Here is a 24,949-nt window from a genome sequence, read left to right as displayed (position 1 = left end):
GGCACCGAAGAAGGAAAAACCAAAAACAATGGGAAAAAAAGAAGGAAAGACGCCGGAAGAGAAAGGAAAAGGTCTTACCTGCATGAAGCAGGGAGTCACCAGGGACAGAGGAGCCCGCTCCCCGAGGTTAGTGGAGACCCCGCAGGGTCGCGACCTCCTGACCGCGGGACTGCAAAAATTGCTCACTGAGCCAAACAGAGGTGAGCAACTGCGCACAACAAGAAAAGGAAAACACCGACGGGAGGGGGGCCCAACAGAGCGACCAGCTAAGAGATGCCCGACAGCAGGGCTCTCAGCTGGAAGAGGAAAGCAATGGGAAAGGGAGTGATAAGAAAGAAAAACAGCAACAGGAAGCCCAACAGATAACTAGCCCAGAAGAAGAGGACCAACATCAAAAAGCCATGAAAAAAAAACGCCCAACAAACTGAGGCAAGCAACTCAACAAGAAAGTCAGAAGAGACACAGATACAAGGAAGAGAAGTAGAAGACACAAACCCAAGAGCAGACACAGAAGAAGAAGACCAAGCTCTGCACAGAGGAATAGAAGGTAAAATGAATGGACAGTACATAGATTTAAAAAAATTCAAGAACAAATGAAAACATTAAAAGAATGGTTGACACTAGAATTTAGTGAAATGAAAAGTACAGAAGAAAAAGTGAGTAGAATAGAGCTGAGGGAAAAGATTAGAAAATGTGGAAGAATGAGAAACGGCTGTAGAAATGGAAGTGAACGACTTAAAAAGAAAATTGGAAAGTGACAAAAAAGTTAGAGTCACAGGAGTTGTTCGCTTAGAAGATGGATATAATGAAAACTATAGTAGGTGAAACAATATAATGATAGTGGGCCTAAAGGAAGATGAACAAGGCAAAGATATAATAGAATTTATAAAAGAATGGATCACAAAAGTCCTGGGAATGCCAGAAATACAGGAAGGAATGGAAATAAAAAGGGCACACAGAATACTAGCCCCGAAACCACAGATACAACAAAAACCAAGATTCATTTTAATAAAATTTCTGAGACACACGACAATAGAAAATATATTGGAGAAGCCAATGAATAAAATTAAAGAAATCAAAAAACCATTGGAGTACAAGGGTCAAAATTTTTTTTTATACCCAGACATAAGTTTTGAACTCCTAAAGAAGAGGAAGGAGTTTAACACAGCAAAATCGATCCTGTGAAAAAAGGCTATAAATTTATGTTAAGATATCCAGCGGTGCTTAAAATAGTTATCCCGGGGGAGCAAAATAGACTGTTCTCGGATCCGGAGAAAGCACGAGAATTTGTAGAACGCCTGCAAAACAGAAAGAGAGATGAAGAGATGTAACAAGAATGAAGAACGAGAACAAACTACATATAAAGATGTAAAAATAATGTATAAATAAGAACTAAAGGGAAGTAAGGGAGAAGGGGGAAAAAAAGAGAAGAAAAGAGGGGAAGCTTTGTTGTAATGTGAAGATAAAAGTCTTTTCTGGACGGGGTTGGGTGGGAGAGAATAACAGTCACTGTAAAATCAGTTGACACTTGCGAACAGGTTCGCAATCCAAATTGAGAGGGGAGTTGTGGTTGCCCGGCAAGGGACAAGGGGCGACTCAGAGAGGGGGGGGACACTTGGGATTAGGGGAATTTTAGATGTGGGAGTGGTTGAAGTATTTTATGTTTTAGAAGTGTTGTCATACATTGAGTTCAAAAAAGGAAAACAGAAATGAAAATGGGGAAAGGTGGTGGTGAGGAAGTGGAAATGAGGTGTAAACAGAGTATGAGATGGCCATGTTGAACTATATGACTATAAATATTAATGGAATACATAACCAAATCAAAAGGAAAAGGCTATTAAATTTACTGAAAAAATAAAAAATAGATATAGCATTTGTGCAGGAAACGCATCTAACTGAAGTGGAACGTAATAAATTAAGGAGACTGGGTAGGGCACGTAACGGCAGCATCATATAATTCAAAAGCCAGAGGTGTCGCTATATTAATCAATAAAAATATACCAATCAAAATAGAGAGGAAATAATAGATCCAGCAGGGAGATATGTAATGATAAAGTGTCAGATATATTCAGAATTCTGGAATTTGGTCAATATATATGCACCTAATAAAGAGGATCAAAAGTTTATGCAGGATATTTTTTTGAAGATTGTAGATACACAAGGAAATATATTGATAGGACGGGATTTTAACCTTAATTTGGACCCAAAGATGGATAAAATTGGATAAAAGACTAGCAAAAAGAACAAAGTAGCCAAATTTATGGTTAAATCAATGCAGGAAATGCAACATTTGAATATATGGAGGAGACAATACCCAAAGGAGAAGGAATACTCATATTATTCGAGTAGACATAAAACAAACTCAAGGATTGACCTGTTCCTGTTGTCAGCCCATATCCAAGGGAGAGTTAGGAAAACTGAATATAAAACTGATTATTCATCCCTGTTATTAGCAATAGAACTGGAGGACATCCCTCCAAGAACATATCTTCTTTGGCTTGGCTTCGTAGACGAAGATTTATGGAGGGGTAAATGTCCAAGTCAGCTGCAGGCTCGTTTGTGGCTGACATGTCCAATGCGGGACAGGCAGACACGGTTACAGCAGTTGCAGGGGAAAATTGGTTGGTTGGGGTTGGGTGTTGGGTTTTTCCTCCTTTGTCTTTTGTCAGTGAGGTGGGCTCTGCAGTCTTCTTCAAAGGAGGTTGCTGCCCGCCGAACTGTGAGGCGCCAAGATGCACGGTTTGAGGCGATATCAGCCCACTGGCGGTGGTCAATGTGGCAAGCACCAAGAGATTTCTTTAGACAGTCCTTGTACCTCTTCTTTGGTGCACCTCTGTCACGGTGGCCAGTGGAGAGCTCGCCATATAACACGATAATATAACATATAACATATAGATGAGATTAAACTCCATGCTACTTAAAAGACAGGAATTTAGAGAATTTATTGTGCGCCGAATTAAAATGTACTTTGAAATTAATACAGAATGAGTGAAAGACAAATTTATATTATGGGATGCAATGAAAGCCTTCATTAAAGGGCAGATAATAAGTTATGTAACTAAGATGAAAAAGGACTACATTCTGGAAATAAAACAGCTGGAAAGGGAAATAGTAAGTACAGAAATAGAACTAGCAACAAGGGAAGATACAACAAAAAGAAGAATATTGGCAGACAAAAAAATAAAATACGAAACATTACAAATGCATAAGGTGGAGAAGAACATAATGAAAACAAAGCAGAAGTATTACGAGCTAGGAGAAAAAAAAACGCACAAAATACTAGCCTGGTAGCTTAAAACAGAACAATCTAAAACAACTGTATTGGCATCAAGGAAAAAGGACAAACAAATTACATATAACCCAATAGAGATCAATGAAAACTTTAAAAAATTCTACGAACAATTATACCAAACTGAGAACAAAGGGAAAGAAGACAAAATAGATGAGTTTTTAGCTAAAATTAAACTACCGAAATTGCAAGAAGAGGAGCAAAACAAATGGATAAAACCATTTGAAATAGAGGAAATACAGGATATATTAAAAAAGCTACCAAACAATAAAACACCTGGAGAGGATGGACTCCCAATAGAATTCTATAAAACATTTAAAGAGTTATTAATTCCTCCTCTCCTGGAAGTAATGAACCAGAGAGAAGAAACACAAATCTTGCCAGATTCATGTAAAACAGCAATAATTACAGTAATACCAAAGATGGGGAAAGATCCACTAACACCAGCATCATATAGACCAATATCTCTACTTAATTCAGATTATAAGATAATAGCAAAACTATTAGCAAACAAATTGGCCGACTGTGTACCAAAAATAGTAAAACTAGATCAAACTGGATTTATTAAGAAAAGACGAACAACGGACAACATCTGTAAGTTCATTAACTTAATCCATGCAATACAAGGAAATAAGATACCAACAGTGGCTGTTGCTTTAGACGCAGAGAAACTCTTTGACAGGGTAGAATGGAATTATTTATTCAAAGTACTACAAAGGTTCAACCTTCCAGAGAAATATATTAATTGGATTAAAGCATTATATAAGGGACCATTGGCGGTGACAGTAAATGGATATATATCAAACCAATTTAAATTAAGCAGGTCAACTAGGCAGGGATGTCCACTATCTCCCTCACTGTTCGCTTTAGCAATAGAACCATTGGTAGAACTGATAAGAACAAAAAATAAAATAAGAGGGATAAAAATAAAGGAGGAGGAATATAAAATTAGTTTATTTGTAGATGACAGAACCAGAAATATCAATAAAAGAATTACATAAGAAATTAAAGGAATATGGAGAAATATCAGGGTACAAGATCAACGCAAATAAAAGTGAAGCGATGCCAATGAATAATGCGGATACACAGAGTTCAAAAAAGAATCACCATTTAAATGGCAAACACAAGCAATCCGATAACTAGGTATTAGATTAGATAATAATATAGGCCACCTATACAAATTAAATTATCAGCCATTAATGAAGAAATTACAGGATGACTTAGATCATTGGAAAGAATTGCCACTAAAACTTATAGGAAGGGTAAATTGCAATAAAATTAGTATCTTCCCAAGGATACAATACCTATTTCAATCTTACCAATTCCCTTAACATGGAAATTCTTCAATGAACTAAAGAGAATAATAAGGAAATTCTTATGGAAAGGGGGAAAACCAAGGATAGCACTAGATAAATTAACAGAATGGTACAAACAAGGTGGTTTACAGCTACCAAACTTTAAAAATTATTATAGAGCAGCACAATTAAAATATCTATCAGATTTTTATCAAACAAGGGAAAAACCAGGTTGGACCAAGATAGAGCTAGATAAAATAGGGGAGAAGGTACCAGAACATATACTTTATAAGTGGGATGAAAAGCTGGTGCAATATAGAAGTTCACCAGTACTGCACCATTTACTCAACATATGGAAGAAGATTCATGTAGAAAGGAAAAAAACAAATTACCAACTACCAAAATTATTATTGACGCAAAATCAACTAATCCCTTTCACAATAGATAACCTTTCCTTTAGAGAATGGGAGAAAAAAGGAATTAAAAGAATAGAAAATTATTTTTTGGGAAATAATTTATTATCATTTGAACAAATGAAATACAAATATGGAATAACTCATGGTACAATGTTTGCATACCACCAATTGAAAACCTACTTAAAAGACAAACTAGGAAGCAGACTGAGATTATCAGAAGGAAGCAGCTTTAAATATGTGATTACAGAAACAACGATAATAAAAAGATTTATAACAAACATGTTCATCAAGATGTATTATGTCAACCTGGAAATTAGAAGATAGCCTGAGAATACAGCAATGGTACATAGAAATGAATAAATGTATTCCATCGGAAAAAAATAACATATGATTTAAGAAATAACATCACAATATTCGAACAAATTTGGGAACCGTACATAGAACACAACAGAGAAGTCCTACCGCGGACCTCCACCGCCTAAAATGACAGAAGGAGAAGACGAAATGAACTGACCCAGTATGTAAAAGTATGTAAAAGTAGAAGACACAAATTTCTTGTTTATTTTCATTGTGTGATGACATTGTTTAATGGGTTTAATGTATCATATATGTTGAACATTGAGTTAATGGGGGGATGAAGAAGGGAGGGAGAAAAAGGGGAGAAAATAACACTGTGTATATTTAAGAGGGAAATGTTTGTGTGTATGGTTCATAGTGTGAAGAATAAAAAATTAAATTTAAAAAAAGCCGCAAGAGAAAGAAAATGATGAAATAAGCTATAAACTCAAACAAAAGTGGGAAAATGATCTAAACATAAAGATAAAAAATGAAATATGGGAAAAGTTATGTCCTGGAACTATGAGAAATATAATAAATACGAGGTTACGCATGATACAATATAATTGGTTACAAAGGCTATATATCACGCCCCAAAAGTTAAATAAATGGGATCCAACATTATCAGATAGATGTTTTCGCTTTAAGAAGGAAACGGGAACAACAGTACATGCAATTTGGGCATGAGAGAAAGTGAAAAAGTGACCTAAAAAGTGAAGATCTAAATCAGGTATTACATAAAATCACAAAAAGCAACATACCAAAAAAATCCAGAGATCTTTCTTCTAAGTAATATAAGAAGTAAAGAATTAGGCCTCAAACTGGATGAAGCGCAAAAAAATTTATTATGATAGCCTTAGCTGTAGCAAAAAAATGTATAATGTCAACCTGGAGATCAGAAGAGAGCCTGAGAGTACAGCAATGGTACATAGAAATGAATAAATGTATTCCATTGGAAAAAATAACATATAATTTAGAAAATAAAGTCACATTATTTGAACAAATTTGGGAACTGTACATGGAACACAACAGAGAGGGCCTACCACACAGCTCCAGCCCCTAAAATGATAGAAGGAGAAGATGAAATGACCTGATCCAGTATATAAAAGTATATGACACAATTTTCTTGTTTATTTTCATTGTGTGATGACATTGTTTAATGGGTTTATTGTATTGTATATGTGGAACATTTCATGGGTAGGGAGGGAGGTGGGAAGGGAGGGGGTAAAAAAGGGGAGAAAATGCCACTGTGTATATTCAAGAGGGAAATGTTTGTGTGTATTTTGTTTAATATGGTTCATAGTGTGAAAAATTTTAAAAAAATTTTAAAAAGGCAGGAATAGTAAGAGGCATCTTGACAGGTACTTGAATGAACAGGGCAAAGAGAGATGCTGAATAAACATTGGGAAGTGAGATCAGTATCGACATAATATTTAACATAGACGAGGTGGGAAAAAAGGCTGCAAAATTCAATGCCTTTCTGAGAATGAGGTCCAAAAATTTAAAGTTGAAATTCCTTTTCATATTTTCCAACACAATTCCCTTTATTTAGAAAGAATTGGCTATTAAATTAGTGAGAAGAGTAACTAACAATGAACAATTATTTAAATACGAATTAAAACTCAAAATATTAATTATGGAAATAATCTGAGACAAACTCAATCTGAGAAGTTCAATCCAAAACCTGAAAGAGTTAGGAAAAGGTTGGTATATTTGGAAGCTCGCTTGGACTCAAAATTACAGCTCAATCTGAACACTCATGAGGCTTTCTGTATCTGAATAAAAATATTACAATTTCAAAAAAGTTATGAATCTGTTTGAGAACACAAAATATTGATCAAAAAAAGGACACGTAGTGAAATTAATGTTACCTTTTTTTGAATATTTTATTTATAATTTTTCATACAGGCTTGTAGTCATATACCACGACCTGCCAACGATGGCAGTTCACAATCTCCTATACTTGTACAAGTATTCCTTTTCTCTATGACTATATATACAAGCCCACGTCATTGCCCACTCCCCTCCCCCCACCTATAAAACTAAACAATTCATTCATACTCCAATGTCGATAACAATAACAAACACTAACATTAAGGAAATTAATAAGAGTACACAGGGACTATCACGGCTCAATGGACGACTTCTGGGTCCATGTTCATTCTTGACTTTCCTTGATCGGGATCAGTGCGGGAGAGAGGGAGCCGCAGCAGGGAATGGTAGAACAATCACTTCCATGCACCTATGTAGTGCATGTATGGCTGCCAAATCTTCCGAAAGGTGCTGCACTTGTTTCTCAAGTTGGAAGTTATTTTCTCCAGGGGAACGCAATTTTGCATTTCCTTGTTCCATCGCTCAACACTAAGAATAGAGTTGGACTTCCAAATCACCGCAATGCACTTCCTGGCCACCGCCAATGCGATTAACACAAATTGGATTTGAAATTTGGACAGCTTCATTATAAGCCTTATGTCCATTATATTCCCCTGCAGGAACACCTCTGGGACCTGAGGGAACTGTTTACCTATGATTTTTTCCAGGACTTGGCCTAGATCCACCCAAAAGGTGTGTAAGAGTATGAGTTGAGTTTGCATAGCATCACCTGACCTAACCATCAATGCTTTTTCAAAACACACACAACCTATTCAGATATGTATCAAATGAACCTGTTTGCCTCTGGTCAAGTAACCAAGCTCTGATTTGAATTCCTGAATTTCAAGTTTTAATTTCCACTTAACATCATACAACCAGAGCTGGACATTCCTTGTTGTTTATTTTGTTGATTATCCTTGAGACAGACATTTTTTACACAGAGGTCTTACATGCAGAATTGCCCAAGATCAGGATACAAGCATGTACCAAAGAAAGCTTTTATTATAAGAAAATTGGGCTGCAGGATAACCCAGAAGATGCAGCATGCCTGTGATATTCAGCCCCCAAAATAATACGACAATATCGTTTAAGATATTGATCATTTGACTCCTTTTCATTTCCTTCCTTTTCCCCAAATTATCCATTGCCTTATCCAATGCATACTTTGAACATTTCTGTACCTTAACTATACATTTCTAGCAAGCATTATATATTTGTTTCCCCAGAAACAATTTAAATAGAGCACACTCAGGACTTAAATGATGGTCATCTGCCAGATCTTCTGTTCCATTACATTAATACCCAATGTATTGTGAATTTATTTTCAGAAGACTATGCTATTATCTTTTTGCCCCCAGTGAACCAGGTAAGTTTGAAGGAAGTTTGGGAACTCTGGACCCTGGTGAGTTTCAAGGAAGCCCAGAAATTATCACAGTGAATTTTCTAATAATGCAGTTCAATTGCAGCTGATGAGATCATTACTTTCTTAAACAATTACATTAAAATTGCAATTTAGAATTTCAAACCAAGCAATTCTTCCCAAAAAATTGCATTGATATTTACATTCTTAGAATGCAAAGTCCAATGGACTTTACAGCCAGTGTTAATTTTTGAAGGATACTCACTATTGAATGCAGGAAATAGGGTTGGCAATTTTCAATTTCTCATAAATTATAAATTTGAATGATAATGACTATACAAGAAGCAGATGGGTTTAGCCAATCTGCTCCATCATTCAATAAGATCATGGTGATCCAATCCTCAACACTTTCCTATTATCTCGCTTCATGTTCCTTGGCTCCTTTTTGTTCAAATGTCTGTCAATCTCTTCCTTGAAAACAGATGTCTACCCTCTGAAAATAATCCACAATCTCCCTTCTAAATTGGTGATGGCTTATTTATGCTCCAAAATTCTCCATATCTCTATTAGGGATATAATCTCTCGGCATCTAAACTACCACCCAATTTAAGACTATCATGTTTTAAGATTATCACTTCTCGTTCTTGTAAATGTTAATAAGTATAATCCCAGTTGTAATGCATTTGATGTTTAAAGGACAAACATTGCACACTGAGACATGATGCTTCATTCATAATACAGAACTAAAATGGATCCTGTGATAATGTCATATGGACGTAGGCGTAAATACCTAACACCAGTATGTTCAACATCTCTTCAGAAGTCAATACCTTTATCCTTGGTATCAACCAATTTTTGAGCTAGCTTCAATGTGAATATGGTCCTCCTTAAATATGGAAACCAAAACTGTACTCAGTGCTTTAATGTAGTCCCACCTATAAATTTGTTTCCAACTTTCCCTGCTTTTATACCTCGTGGCAATACAGGCCAACAGTTCATTATGCTTCCTAATTAGTGCTCGAGCAGAAGGCCACAACATTGTGCTTTATACACCAGCAACCTCAGATTCCTTTGTACCACAATATCTTGTGGATTCACTCCATTTAAATCATTTATGTTCTCAATCTTCACAGGAGCTGAATCTTCATTTAAACAGCAGCTGTTTATCTAAATAATGGGGTCAAATGATAGACAGAAGCTGAGCATCCTTCGATATTACCCCCACAGTACACTCTCATTACTGAATTGAAAGATTCTAGTGCTCAAATCTCCAGGATAAAAGTTAAACCTGTGGTGGCTCACACTAGGCAAGCGAACCGGCCCCACTTGTAAGCCACATGGCGGGGCAGCTGGCCAAAATGGTGCCGTCAGGGGTTTTCCTTTCCTCCCAGCACGGGGCTCAGAAGCCCTGGGCCGGGGTACCACGTGACGCCTGGGTGACGTCAGCACCTTCCAGCACGGTTCTCAGCCAGGTCCAGGCTGGGAGTATAAGTGCAGCCCAGCAGCCTGCAATAAACTAGTCTGCTCACTGAGCTCAACCCGTCTGGTTGTGTGTGTTCTTTCAGGAGTAGTGTAGCTGCCGCTACAATTGGTGACCCCGACTGGTTCAAGCGTCTTTGAACCCATCATGAGCGAGCCTGGGATCAGCGCTATAGCCGTGAAACTGCCTGAATTCTGGGTTCAGGAGCCAGAGACCTGGTTCGGCCATGTGGAGTCTCAGTTTCACCTCCGCCAAATTTTGTCCGACATGACCAAATTCTGCCATGTGGTTGCTGCCCTGGACCAGGCCACCGCCAGATGCGTGCTACACCTCGTTCAGCACCCACCCGCCAAAAACAAATACGAGATCATCAAGCGAGTGCTTACCGGATCCCTTGGACTATCCAGACACCAGCGTGCCACTCGGATGCTGCACCTCGACGCCCTGGGGGACAGGTCCCCAATGGAGCTGATGGATGAGATTCTCGTGCACACCAACTGCCCAGTCTTCGAGCGTATTTTCCTCGACCATATGCCCAGGGACATCCGGCCACTGCTGGTCCAGGAGAGCTTCACCGACCTGAGGAAGGTCGCCCAGAAGGCCCAAGAGCTATGGCTCGCACGATTCCAGGAGGGCTCAGCGGTCCAGCAGGTCACGAGATACGGGCACGACCACGCCAAGCCCACCCCTAACGCTGCGGTAGAGCATCCGGCCCCTGCAGGGGCCCCCAAGTGAATAACCAAGGCACAGCATCTGCTCCAGGCCTCTGCTTTTACCACCAGCAGTAGGAAGCCAAGGGTCAGAAGTGTCGTCAGCTCTGCTCGTTCCAGGGAAACGACCAGGCCAGCCGCTGTTAATGGCTGCGGCGGCTAGCCAGACACACCCTCCTCTTCCTGCAGGACTCAGTCAGCACCGGCAGTTCCTCATTGACATTGGAGCCCAGATCAGTGACATCCCGGAACTGACCTCATGGACCTCCCCTCCATGCGGCAAACGCAACAGAAATCCGGACGTATGGAGACAAGACAGTCCACTTCCAGATCGGCCAATGAAATTTCACGTGGAGGTTCACTGTCTTGTCCCTCCCGACTGCCATCCTGGGTGCAGATTTCCTACTCGCACACGGGCTTCTGGTGGACATTCGAGGTAGGTGCCTGGTGGACCGCCTGTACCTTCTAGGCTGTTTGCCTCGGCGCCTCCCGCTCGGAGCAACTGCAGATGGCCACGATTGGCACCGCCACCTTAAGTTGGCACTCACGGCCTGCCTCACCGGTCCCGACTGGGCAGACAAGCTGCCTTGGGTACTTCTGGGCATCCGCTCCACTCCCAAGGAAGATCTGCAGGCGTCATCAGCTGAGCTGGTCTACTCTGGCACTACCTGGTGAGTTCGTCAACGCACTTCACAATCACCAGTGGTTGCCGCATGAACTACTTCCTCACCTCAGGGCACGTTTGGACTTGTTCGAACCCCCACCGCCGCCCAGGCATGGCACCCGACCGTCTCACGTTCCCGGCGAACTGCTTTCCGCAGAGTATGCTTTCATTCGGCGGAGCCCGACTGCAGCACCTCTGCAGCGACCGTACGAGGTCCGTTCCGGTTCTACGTTCACGCTGGACATTACCGTGGACAGGCTGAAGTCAGCGCACCTTGATCCCACCGAGCCCATGGTCTATAGCCCAGCCCAAGAAGCGAGGCCGCCTGGCGAAAAAGGACATTGGCGTCGGTTCTGGGGAGGACACACGACTGTGTGGTGGCTCACCACGAGGCTGGCAAACCGACCCCGCTTGTAAGCCACACGGCAGGGCAGCCGACCAAAATGGCTCTGTCGGGGGTTTTCCCTTCCTCCCAGCACTGGGCTCAGAAACCCAGGCTGGGGAACCATGTGACACCTGGGTGACGTCAGCTCGGTTCTCAGCCAGGTCCGGGCTGGGAGTATAAGTGCAGCCCAGCAGCCTGCAATAAACCAGTCTGCTCATTGAGCTCAACCCGTCTGGTTGTGTGTGTTCGTTCAGGAGTAGTGTAGCTGCGGCTACAAACCCACACATGGTTGATTAATTTAATAAAAAATGCTTTGACCAGAAAACACCGGAAACGCTTCAGGTTCTGATGATGGGTCATCGGCCCCCAAGTGATCCCCAGTTCCGTCCGTTACCTTCTTTCTCGCAGCCAAAGCTCAGTAGACTGTTGTCGCGAATGCCAACACCCCTTTCGGCTTCTTTCCGCGGGCATTCGATCCTGGTCTCTGCAGCTTCCTCGCTCTCGGAGGCCGAGCTGGAGGAACAGGCCCGAGCTGGGCTGCCAGGAGCTGGAGCGCCTTTGGACGTGCAGGCGAGGCCCCGGTTGCGCCGGAGACGCTGGGCAGCCGCGCACGCCGCCTGATGGGGCCCCGGCCCATCTTCCTCCCCGCTCGACTCGCTCTTTCTGCGGCGGAAATTCCGCTTGGAAGCTTTTCGGAACATTCCTCGCTCGGTCTCACGTGGAACAAGTGTCACCGGGTTCACAGCGAGAACCGGAAGGAGGAAGGATTCTTCCACCGCGGGAGGGGGGAGGGGGGGGGTGAAGAAAAGTGACCTTACGCGTTTCATTTGGAAGTACATTGCGATGGCATTGAAATAATATAATTACGCAACGAAACCATTTTATTTCCAAATGATCACTGAAGAATTATTTTGCCGTTGAGCTTCATTTCCCCCCCCCCTCCCTCAACAATTTGCTAAATTCCCAAATGGGGCTCCCTCTGTATCTTCCCAAAAAGTCTGCTGCTGAGGTGCTTAATAAATAGGAGCAGGAATGTACATTCATCCTTTGGAGACTATCCAGCTAAGAATTGGTGAAGAGATGGTTATTTTGGGGGGAGATAACCTAGGGGGAAAAAAAAAACAATGTTTATACCATTTGGTTTAAGACTGACCAGGAGGAAGAAGGCTGTTCTTCATGTTTTGAGACTGACCTTCCTCCCCCTCCACCTGGTCGCAGTTTCCTTCACTATACCTACTTACGAACTTTTTTAATTTCCCTTTTTTTCTTCCCCAGCCCACTTCTTCCTCGTGTTCTCTCCTCACACCTTCTGTCCAATAATCTATGGCTTCTTGGTTCCTCCCCCCCACCCCACTTTATTGAAGGAGTCTCACTAATTACCAGATTCAAAAATGTCCATTTTTATCTTTGGACGCTGTCTGACATGCTGAGTTCCTCCAGCAATTCTTTGTGTTTCCCTATCCTAAACAACCTACTCCTCAGATTGTGATTGTTGTTTCCAGAATCTCCAAGCAGGAGAAAATTCCTCCCGTATCTAATCTGTAGAGCTAAATAAATATAGAAGTATCAATGATCAAAGTATCAATTCTTACAAATCCTGAAGAATACAGTTGGAGTGTAATCGGTCTTGCCTCATATAGCAAACTTAAATTTACTGGAACTAGAATCTTTGGAGTAGCAAGCTTTTATTTTAGGTAAGGACTACAAACCTTCGAAAAAGTCTCTAGATGTAGTTTCACCAAGGTCCTATATAATTCCACGAAGGCATCTTTGATCTTTTACCCAAAACTAGTTGCCTTCCTGATCATTTCTTGCACTTATAGGTTGGCACATAGGACACAAGATCCCTTGGAATATTACTCAGTCTCTATCAAAAAAAAAGTTTTGGTTTTCTATTTTGTGCATTAACATGGGTATCTTCACATTTTATATTGGATCTGCCATGTTGTCACCCATTCATGTTGTTCATAATCATCTTCCAGCTTTTTTACATCTTGAATCACCCCTGACTAACCATGAACTATTCCAATACCACAAAGGGGCCATTCCGCACTATTGAAATGTTATTTTTTTTCTTGCACTAACTGTAATTGTGAATATTTTTATCTATCTTTTACATTTATTGTCACATTCTATTCCAAAGTAATTTAATGCATATTACTGATTTTTTTAAAAAAAAACAAAAGAACCCATTTGGCTGCAGCAACTTAGATTTTCAGTGCTAATATATATTAGGTGTAGGACAATAAATTCATTATCGTCCTCCCAACTCATAATCTCACTTACCTATCCATCGTCATCATATTTGTAAACATGTAGATAACAATGACATTGGTTACACCAATTTTATGCGAATGGAGACCATTTTACAATGAAATATATGGGAACTTCAGCAAACAAGCACAGATTTGTTCAAAAATCAAATATGTAAAAGAACCTTAGAAACCTGTCCAATATTGTGGACTACATCTTCACATAAATAGTGAAAACAGTGTATTTGAATGCTAAGGTCTTTCTGTTCTTCAACATTCCTTACCATTCACTGTGCATGTTCAACTCCTATTTGACTTCCCATCATCTTGCACATGTAAGGATTAGATTCCATCAGGCAATGCTCAGCTTTCCACCTGATCTACATCATGCTGTAACTTTGGACAATCTTCCTTAAAATTCACACCACCACCAATTTTCATGCCATCTACAAATTTATTGATCATATAAGAAATGACAGTGGAGCTGCTATAAGTTAAGAATGCTACTGATGCAGATCCAGAAGAGTGGGGAGCAGAGTCACAGCTCTGCTCCTTAGGGTCCGACTGACTGGTGGTGATGCTGATGGCTCCGAACAGGCTTTAAATGGCCTGCTAGAGGAGGCAATGATATTTTCTTTAAAATCTTGAACCACAAATGTCTGTGCCAAAGATGGTGGCACCTGTGCTGGGCAATAAGGGTGACAGACCCAAGGGGAGCAGGTAGACTGCGTAGGGCACCAGAAACATGGAGACCACCTCCTCCCCCCACCCCCATTGAGAAGGAAAACCATGGGAGACAATCCTACACATAAGGTAATTATGGCAGCAGACCAGCAAAGGGCTCCACAGTTGAAGGACCCACACAGGCTGCAGGCAACTTGTGATCAAAGGACTCACAGGCTAAGGGCTGCTAGGAACTTGCGGTCAAAGGAACCACACAGACTGTGGTTTGCTAGTGACTGGCTCATGGGAAGCAGGTATCGGAATTTGGGATTCAAGAAGATGCCAAGGTCAAGAATGGCTCCTTAAGGGCCTCGGGTGCTGAAGGCTTCCTGATCATATTGGAGGTTTGGACCTGGAGATTAGGTTGCCAGTGGATAGTACAGGAGTTTGTGCAACAGCAGAGGCTGCTGGAGGAGGGATTCCCTTTTGCTTCCCTTTCTCTTATTGTTAGGAGGACTGGGTAATGTTCATGGCAAATCTTTGTTTGGATTACAGCAGACAAAAGTTGAAGAATATCATGTATATTAGATCTTTATATATTCCTGTTCGGCTCCGAATCATGGGTCCTCTACCGGCACCACCTACGGCTCCTAGAACGCTTCCACCAGCGTTGTCTCCGCTCCATCCTCAACATCCATTGGAGCGCTCACACCCCAAACGTCGAGGTACTCGAGATGGCAGAGGTCGACAGCATCGAGTCCACGCTGCTGAAGATCCAGCTGCGCTGGATGGGTCACGTCTCCAGAATGGAGGACCATCGCCTTCCCAAGATCGTATTATATGGCGAGCTCTCCACTGGCCACCGTGACAGAGGTGCACCAAAGAAAAGGTACAAGGACTGCCTAAAGAAATCTCTTGGTGCCTGCCACATTGACCACCGCCAGTGGGCTGATAACGCCTCAAACCGTGCATCTTGGCGCCTCACAGTTTGGCGGGCAGCAGCCTCCTTTGAAGAAGACCGCAGAGCCCACCTCACTGACAAAAGGCAAAGGAGGAAAAACCCAACACCCAACCCCAACCAACCAATTTTCCCTTGCAACCGCTGCAATCGTGTCTGCCTGTCCCGCATCGGACTGGTCAGCCACAAACGAGCCTGCAGCTGACGTGGACTTTTTACCCCCTCCATAAATCTTCGTCCGCGAAGCCAAGCCAAAGAAAGAAGATTATTCTGTGACAATAATAGGAAGCTTGAACCATCCCTCCAATGTTCAAGTCCACAGGATCATGAAAGAGGCCATATAGGTAGATAGATGAAAAAGGCATATGACATGCTTGCTATAGATTGGAGCATTATGTCCCAACTTTATAAAATACTTATTACACCACATTTGGAGAATTTTGTGCAGTTCTGGTCACATAGGAAGGATACAGTTGTGCTGTAGCAAGCGCACAGAGGAGATTCACCAGAATGTTCCCTGTTTTAGAGAATTTAAATTATGGGAAGAGACAAGAGTGAAGGATGTCTAGGGTGTCCAGATAGAAGTATATCAAATTATAAATGCCATAAATTGGATAGATATTTTTCCCATGGTAGGGTTAACAAAAGCAAGTCAGCATGGGTTCGATATTTAAAATGGATTTAATATCTGGAAGTGGCTGCAAGAGATGGAGGTAGATTCAGATACAATAACTCTAAACCATTTCAACAGGCACTTGCATCGGCAAGCTGTAGAAGGATATGGATATAATGCAGCCAAATAGGATTAGTGTACTGTAGATAAGCAAAACTGTCAGCGTTAATGTAGTGGGCCAAGAGCCTCCTGTGCTAAAGAACTCTATGACCATAAATGTCACTTCTTGCTTACTAACCTATTTGCCCAGTCTACTTTGTCATTTCTCCTATTGTTCAATTGTAAGATATCTATTTATAAAAAACACAATAAATTGGACTAGTGTAGGATCAGTGTAAATGCTGGTTATTCCTCAGTGAAAACTAGGTGGGCTGAATGGCCAGAATCCAAGCTGTATCTCTGAGTGAGTCTATGACCTAAATTTCTCAAATCTCAAAACAGAATGGAAAATTCTATCATCCTATAATCAATACTTCCTCAGGACCCTTTACACTGTTCATTCATTAAACCTGCCTCATTACTGATTACCAATAAGGATTTTTCGCTCGTCGGCTCCATAACATACGAGTTGAGGAAAATATCCCAAATATCCTCTGAGTGAAGAAATTCCCCCTTGTGTTTCCCCTATACTTTTTCCCCTTCAATCTGAATCCATGTCCTCTTGTTTGAATCTTCCCCACTATCAATGGAAAAAACTTATCCATATTGACTCTATGTGTCCCCCTCATAATTTTAAAGACCTCCATCAAATCACCATTCAATCTTCTGCACTCCAGGGAATAAAGTCCCAGCCTGTTTAACCTTTCCCTGTAACTCAAACCCTGAAACCCAGATAACATTCTTGTAAATCTTCTCTGCACTCTCTCTCTTTATTGCTGATATCATTCCTATAATTCGGCAAAGAAAATTGCACATAATATTCCATATTTGGCCTCACCAATGCCCTATACAAATTCAACATGACATCCCAACTCCTGTATTCTGATTTATGAAGGCCAACATACCAAAAGCTTTCTTCACTTTCTTCACACTACATGTGACTCCATCTTCAGGGAATTATATACCAGAATTCCTAAATCCCTTTTCCTACTGCACTCCTCAATTGTCCACCTTAACTTATATGACCTTTGCTGATTAGTCCCACCAAAGTGCAGTACCTCACACTTATCAGTATTAAACTCCATCTGCCTCTTTCAGACCATTCTTCTAACTGGCCTATATCCCTCTGCAAGCTTTGAAAATCTTTCTCACTGTCCACAACATCACCAATCAGAGGATGGTAGGAGTGTGGAATGAGCTTCCGGCCAAAGTGGTAGATACAGACTTGATTTTAATTTTTAAAGAATAGTTGGATAGGTATATGGACGAGAGAGGTATGGAAGGTTATGGGCTGGGTTCAGATCAATGGGACAAGGTGGGAGAAGGTGTTCAGCATTGACTAGAAGGGCATGCATACTTACAAATCCAATTTACCACCCCATCATCCAGATCATTTATGTATATATATATATATATATATATATATATATAAATATATATAGATATATTTTTTTTTAGATAAATATATCTATATATATATATCTATCTATATACATACATGTTAAAATATATTCATTTGCCGATGACACAACAGTAATTGGCCTCATCTGCAACAACGAGGTGGAAAATCTCCTGAAATGGTGCGAGAGAAACAATCTGAGCCTCAACGTGGACAAGACGAAGGAGATGATTGTGGACCAGGAATGACCACCCTCCACTACACAACAAGAGAGTGGAGAGCTCCAAGTTCCTTGGAGTTCACTGAACTAGTGATCTATTGTGGACACTCAACATCTCATCAGAAAGGTGCAACAGCACATCCTGAGAAGACTGAAGTGGGCAAGGCTACCGCCCACCATTATGTTATGTCTCTATCGAGAGCTGCAGAGAAATGAATCGGAGGTCAATGCACAGGACCATAAGAGTAGCAGAAAGGATCGCTGGAGTCTTGCTCTCCCCCATCAATGTGATCTACCAGAATCATTGTCTGAAGAGGGCACGCAAAATCATTGAGGACCCTTTCCATCCTGCACATAGCATTTCTCAGCTGCTCCCATTGGAAAGAGATACAGGAGTATTAGAGCCAGCACCACCAGGCTGAGGAACAGCTTCTTCCTGGCGGCAGTGAGAATGCTGAATGACCAAAAGAACTGCTCACACTAGCCAGATGAGACTTTTATTTGTACAAAACAAAATTTAATTATTTATTTTTATAGATATAATACTTGTACTGCATATGTATTATTTGCCTGCATATCATTATGCCTATCCCTTGAAGTCAAGGAAGATGGTCTCCGCTCTGGTGATCCACAGAGCAAAAACGTCTATGTGTATTTATTTAATGTGTACTTGACGTTGCACTCCAAGAAGCACACAACACTTCTCAAATCAACCCCAATGGCATGAAAAATATGATGATTGGAGCTGATAGATTTGTTGCAGCCTTTGTCCGCCTTTGCAGCCATTGAGTTCAGAGTAACTTTGTCCGCCTGATCCACTATTGAGGACTTGGTTGGATTGTTCTTTGTCAGGGACCTCACCGCCATGGGTGACCCAACCAGCAGCATGGCCCCAAACGGCATAATTCTCGGGATTTCAGGACCACACAAGCTTCTCCACCATGACAAGGTGAGAATCCATGGAGAAGATTTGTCTATATGTGTGTCATGTCTGGTTGCATGCCTGCTTGTTTTTGCACCGATGATTGGAGAATACTGTTTTTTCAGGTTGTACTTGTACAATCAGATGACAATAAACTTAACTTGAAATACACATCCTTACCAACTTAATTAACCTAATCCATAATACAATTTAAGTTTCCCATAATCTTTTGTTCATGATCTCATTATTTATTGATTTGTGCCCTTTCCTACTTTGTGGCCACCATTTAAGAGTCCATACACAACTCCTACCACTGTTTTCAATAAAAATCCAAATGGACTCAACATCTTCTGAGCTGGGATTAACTTTACCAACAATATTTATTTCATCTACTAACAGTGCTATCCTACACGTTATCCTTTCCACGTCTTTCCTTATAGTTAAAAATCCCATGTATTATGTTTTAAGCTTTGATCCACATCTGTATATATCTATTTATGCTGGGAGTCATCATCTCTGAAAACCTTTCCTGGACCCATCATTACTAATGTCATCGAGAAGAAATCACATCAGCGCCTTTACTTACTCAGGAGTTTGTGGAAGTTTGATACGCCATTGGAAACCTTGGCAAACTTCTTCATATGTGTGATGGAAAGTCTGCTGACCGGCTGCATCATGGTCTGGCATGGGGGCATCCATAACTCAGAGCAGAAAGCCCTGCAAAAGCCAGTGAACACCGCCCAGGACACCACAGGCAAAATTCACCCCACCATCATGAACTATAGGGAACATTGCCATTGGAGAGCAGCCATCAGAAAAGAAGTATAGATGCCACAAGATTCTCACCATCCAGTTCAGTAACAGCTGCTACCCATCTTCCATCAGACTCAGAGACACATTTAAGGACTTACTTTGCACATTATGTATTATTTAATATTTTTTCTGTATGTGTACATTTCTTTCTTTGCTAACATCTATCTATTTTGTTACCACATCTTCTTGGGTAGAGATTACAGTTACCATTAAGTAGAAATTCTACCTAGCCCATGAAAACAAAAATCTAAGATTGTATGCAATGTCATGCATGTTCTCTGACAATAAACTTGATCTTTGAACCAACATTAATACAAATGCTTTTCTGCATTATATAAAGGCTTTAGATTTGTTTTTGTCATCTTTAATTATCATACCTTTTTGTTGATTCTTCAGTTGCTTGTCTCTTGCCTTTGTTTTTCTTCCTTTGTGCTTTTACATTTATTCATGTCAGTCTTTGCTTCTTCATCCCTTGCTATGCTGCTTAGGTTCCCACCCTCTGCTGCTCAAGCTTGAAATCTCCTCAGCAATCATCCTTGGAAGGTTATGGGTCTCCTTTCCTCATTTTATAAACTTACCCCACTTTTGCAGGACCAAATGTTTCTGTAATTTGTTCTCATGTCACAGTAGTGACAAAATACAGTACTGCAAATTCAAAGCATTCTCCGAATATAAGATAAAGAGAAACACAAGAATTGCAGGTGCTGGAATCTGAGTGAACAAAGAGAAGCTGGAGGAACTCAGCAGGCCAAATAGCATCAATGGAGAGAAATGATCAGTCAACCTTTTGCTCAATAAAGGGGCCCAACCAAAAACATCAACTCTGCAGACTGGGAGATCACTTCGTTGAGCACCTCAGCTCTGTGCATCGCAATCAAGTCAAATTTATTGTCATCTGATGGCACAAGTACTCCCCAATGAAACAGTGTTCTCTGGTCCTCGGTGCAAAACATGAAGACGCACAACCAGACAAACAATACGTAATGTAGGACAAAGATATATACAAATAAAAATTATTTAATGAATATGAGTCTTGGATGTTCAGTTCCTTTGGTTGTTCAACATTCTCACTGCCTGTTCCTCAACCTGGTGGTGCTGGCTCTGATACCCCTGTATCCCTTAACCAATAGGAGTAGCTCAGAGATGCTATGTGCAGGATGGAAGGGATCCTCAATGATTTTGCGCACTCTATTCAGACAATAATCTTGGTAGATCACGTTGATGGAGTAGGGGGAAGGAAGACTCCAGTAAACCTCTGCAATAGCATGGATCTCCCAGTGACCACGCATTTCAATTACCTACCCCATCCCCTTGCCGATATATCTGTCCATGGTCTCATGCAGTGGCAGATTGAGACAACCCACAAATTGGAAGAACAACACTTCGTATTCAGTCTGGGCACACTCCAATCAGATGGCATTAACATTGACTTTTCAGGGTTCAGTTATCCAACCCACCCCATCTTTCCCCATGCCTCCTTTCCTCTAGTTCTATTTCTCTCTCTCTATTCCTCAGTCTCCTTTCACAGAGCCAAAGACACCACAATCATTTCTCACCTTTCCTCTTATCATATCCAATCATACCTTATCATAGTCTATTGGTTTGTACTCCTCTCTCTGCCATTCTTCCCTTTTCACCAGTCTTTTAATGCAGATCCCAATTTGTTTTTTTACACACACCTTGAAGAAGGACGCGACGAGACTTGCTGAGTTCCTTCAGTATTTCTGTGCTTTTACCGAAACATTGATTGACCATTTCTCTTCATGGATACTGCCAGGCCTAACTCTCTCCAACTTCTGTTTGTTCACTCAATTACAATCACAAATCCTTCCTCTCTTACACCCTAACCCTTGGGTTCTCAATTTTTCCTTCCTTCCTCTCCCTCCACTCCGATCTCCTCCACTTTTCCTTCTCCCTGCCTCTGCTCCACTCTTCTTCCTCTCTTCCCCTCCCTCCACTCCATCCTCCCCTATTTTCTCCACTGTTCCTCACCCTCCCTTTGCTCCGTCCTCCTCCCCATCTCCTCCACTTTTCCTTCTCCCTGCCTCTGCTCCATCCTCCCCTCTCCTCCTTCTTCCTCTCTTCCCCTCCCTCCACTCCATCCTCCCCTATTTTCTCCACTGTTCCTCACCCTCCCTTTGCTCCGTCCTCCTCCCCATCTCCTCCACTTTTCCTCCTCCCTGCCTCTGCTCCATCCTCCCTGCCTCTCCTCCACTCTTCTTCTTCCTCTCTTCCCCTCCCTCCACTCCATCCTCCCCATCTCCTCCATTTTCCCCTCCTCGCTCCATCCTCTCTTCTCTCCTCCACTGTGCCTCCCCGTGTCTCCTGCTGTCACCGCTCGGCCCCCCCCTCTCCCCGCCTCCCTCGGCTCGGCCCTCCCGCTGCAATCTCTTCCTGTCTCGCCGCTGTCAGCGCCATGTTATTGCTCTGACACTGCGCCTCGGCAACAGGTCGGAGGGGATCGTCGTGCCGCGCTGCGGGCGGAGGTGGCCGGGCCGCTGCCGCTCTCGGGCTCGGAGGAAGGGTGGGTCCCGGAGGAAAGGAGGTGAGTGCCGGAGCTGAGGTTTCGCGACAGGGAAGGGGGGCGACGTCGGGCCTCGGCGTCACGTTTGCTGTCCGTGGGTCAATCTCGTCCGGGAGCAGCCGCTGTTGTCCCAGCGGGAGCTAATCCGGTGCTGGGTCGTGGTGAGGAGCATTCGGTTTGGAGCTGGTGAGGGTGCAGAGAAGGAAGGTTGCCTTTGTGATCATGGTGTTCCGAGAATGCTTTGAATTTGCAGAATTGTGAGTTGTGTGTATCTTGTCAATATGCTGGGCTCGTGGGTTATTTGTGCTTCCTTTTAAAGACGTGCGTTTTGATAAGATGATCCTGAGAGCAACATCATTTCAAGGGGTAGTAGACTGAGTTGCAGAAAATATAGGTCACTAGTTTTCTTGAACATGGATGGTTCATTAAATCAGGATTTTGCAATTCAAACTTGGATACTTTGTGAAAAGTTTGATTTTTCCATTTGCTTTATTTTGATACACTTGTGTGTCAAAACTAAGCTTTCCAGAAACGACAGGCAAATGGTTCACAGTCACAGGATTCCTTTAATCAAAGAAGCTGCATTAAATTTAAATTACCTTCAAGTTCAAGTTTATAATGATCATACAATTATGAAGTGTGATAACAGCATTCCATGTAAAAACATGCAAACGCATATAGAGACTTAGCACACATAATTGCAAGTGATTTATGTGCAGTACAATAAATAGTGTAGGGCCACGGTGGGAAGAAGCAGTTTCTCAGCCTGGTGGTTCTGGCTCTGATACTTAAGTATCTCTTTCCCAACGGGAGTAGCTAGAAGCTGCTATGTGCCGGATGGTCAAGGTCTTTAATGATTTTGAGTCCTCTTCAGACAATGATCCCTGTAGATCACGTCGATTGTGGGGGGAAAGGAAGACTGGAAGACTGATCCTCTCTGTCTCTTTTATGGCCCTGTGGATTGACCTCCAACCCTATACTCTACAGCAACCATACCGCACTGTAATGCAGGCAGCCAGGACACTCTCGATAGAACTCCTGTAGAAAGTCAACAGGATGTTGGCCAGTAACCTTACCCGCCTCAGTCTTCTCAGGAAGTCCAATTGCTGTTATACTTTCCCGACAAGTGAGATGTTGTGTGTCCTGGATAGGTTACTACATAAGTGGACTTCAGGGAATTTGGTGATCTCTACCCTATTACAGAATTATTGATGTGTAGTGGAGGTGGTCATCCCTTGTCCTCCTGAAATCCACAATCATCTCCTTTGTCTTAACCTCATTGAGACTTGGGTTGTTGTTCTCGCACCATAACACGAGATTTTCCACCTCTTCTCTGTAGTGCAATTCATTATTGCTGATGAGTCCAATTACTGTCGTATCATCTGCAAACTTGATGACTCTGTTGGAGCTGGATCTGGCATTGCAGTAGTGGGTCTATGTGTGAACTTTTCTGCATGAATTAATATTGTTTGATTTCTTTGGGCTTTAGGCATGGTTCAGTGATGGCATTTTTGCCTGAATCAGAAGAGTGTGCTACAAAACCCACAGCAGTTATAAAGCAGACAGAATGTTGAGCTGGAGATGCTGTGATTGTAGCTTAATTCATAAAAGTGCTAGAGAAACTATGTGACCACAAAGGTCAAGCAGCATTGTTTCCAGCAAATGTATTTAACCAACTATATGGGCCTGAGCCCTTTGTCAATTTTGAGCTGATGAGAGTACTATCTTTTAACAGCATGATAAATTAAGCCGCCAATATTACTAAATAAAATGAACACGGCCCCAATAGTTAAAGAATATGATTATCCACATGGGCCTTTGTCATATAATAACATAACCAACAAAAGTTAAACTTGAAAGTCTGCAGAACCTGTGAACGTAATTCAACATACAAAAGTGCTGAAGAAACTCAGCAAATCATGTCGTGTTCCTTATGTAACAAAGGTACAAAACCAATGTGTCAGGCCTGATCCCTTTGTCAAGGTGTGAACAAAAAGTAGGCAGGCATCTGCATGAAATAGTGGAGGAGCACAGGCCCCCAGGCAAAAGGTCATAGGTGGATACGAGTGGGAAGACAAGAGAAAAAAAAAGCTGGAAAATAATAGGAGAGGGAAGGGGGTTGGGAGCTAGAGGAGACAGGGAAAAGGGGGAGAGAGAGAGAGAGAATAATGGAAAGAGGAAAGTTGATGTCAATGCCACCTGGTTGGAGAGTGACTAGATGGAATATTAGGTGTTTTCCTCCAATTTGGAGGAGGCCTAGATTTGCCAGTGCACGAAGCCATGGATAGATTTGTCGGCATTGGAGTGGGGTGCAGAATTGAAATGGACAGAGCAAAGGTGCTCAACAAAATTTACTTTTATTCATTGCTGTCAGAGGTACCTTTAGTTATTACAATATCCTATCTTTGCATGTCAAACTGCATGAGTTTTTCAAGCTTTGTTGGGACCAAGGAAAACTGCCTCAGGACCTTCGTGATGCCACCATCATCACCCTGTACAAAAACAAAGGCGAGAAATCAGACTGCTCAAACTACAGGGGAATCACGCTGCTCTCCATTGCAGGCAAAATCTTCGCTAGGATTCTCCTAAATAGAATAATACCTAGTGTCGCCGAGAATA

At 41.9% G+C, this 24,949-nt stretch overlaps 2 protein-coding genes across 13 annotated transcripts in view; one reads left to right on the top strand and one right to left on the bottom strand.

The window, feature by feature from the left end:
* The window catches only part of LOC138736735 (intron Large complex component GCFC2-like), a 77,108-nt gene extending 64,411 nt beyond the window's left edge, over nucleotides 1–12,697 (bottom strand). For 3 of the 6 annotated variants that reach the window (XM_069886726.1, XM_069886727.1, XM_069886728.1), the window contains exon 1: nucleotides 12,202–12,661. In XM_069886726.1, coding sequence (XP_069742827.1) covers nucleotides 12,202–12,646 — 445 coding nt within the window. In that variant the 5' untranslated portion in view covers nucleotides 12,647–12,661. Of the gene's footprint in view, nucleotides 1–12,201 lie in introns of all 6 variants that reach the window. The other 3 variants (XR_011340535.1, XR_011340534.1, XM_069886729.1) reach the window with 3 other exon arrangements.
* A 9,491-nt stretch (nucleotides 12,698–22,188) lies between these two features.
* LOC138736734 (intersectin-2-like) overlaps nucleotides 22,189–24,949 on the top strand; it is a 220,624-nt gene continuing 217,863 nt past the window's right edge. For 4 of the 7 annotated variants that reach the window (XM_069886722.1, XM_069886723.1, XM_069886720.1 and 1 more), the window contains exon 1: nucleotides 22,190–22,351. The gene's annotated coding sequence lies outside the window, so the exon portion shown is untranslated. Of the gene's footprint in view, nucleotides 22,352–22,566; nucleotides 22,588–24,949 lie in introns of those variants that run through there. The other 3 variants (XM_069886721.1, XM_069886717.1, XM_069886719.1) reach the window with 2 other exon arrangements.

Source organism: Narcine bancroftii, chromosome 6 (genome assembly GCF_036971445.1).
Source record: "Narcine bancroftii isolate sNarBan1 chromosome 6, sNarBan1.hap1, whole genome shotgun sequence".
In the NCBI taxonomy this organism is placed as follows: domain Eukaryota; kingdom Metazoa; phylum Chordata; class Chondrichthyes; order Torpediniformes; family Narcinidae; genus Narcine; species Narcine bancroftii.
The sequence above is the reverse complement of the archived record's forward strand: the minus strand, read 5'-3'. Positions and strand labels throughout refer to the sequence as shown.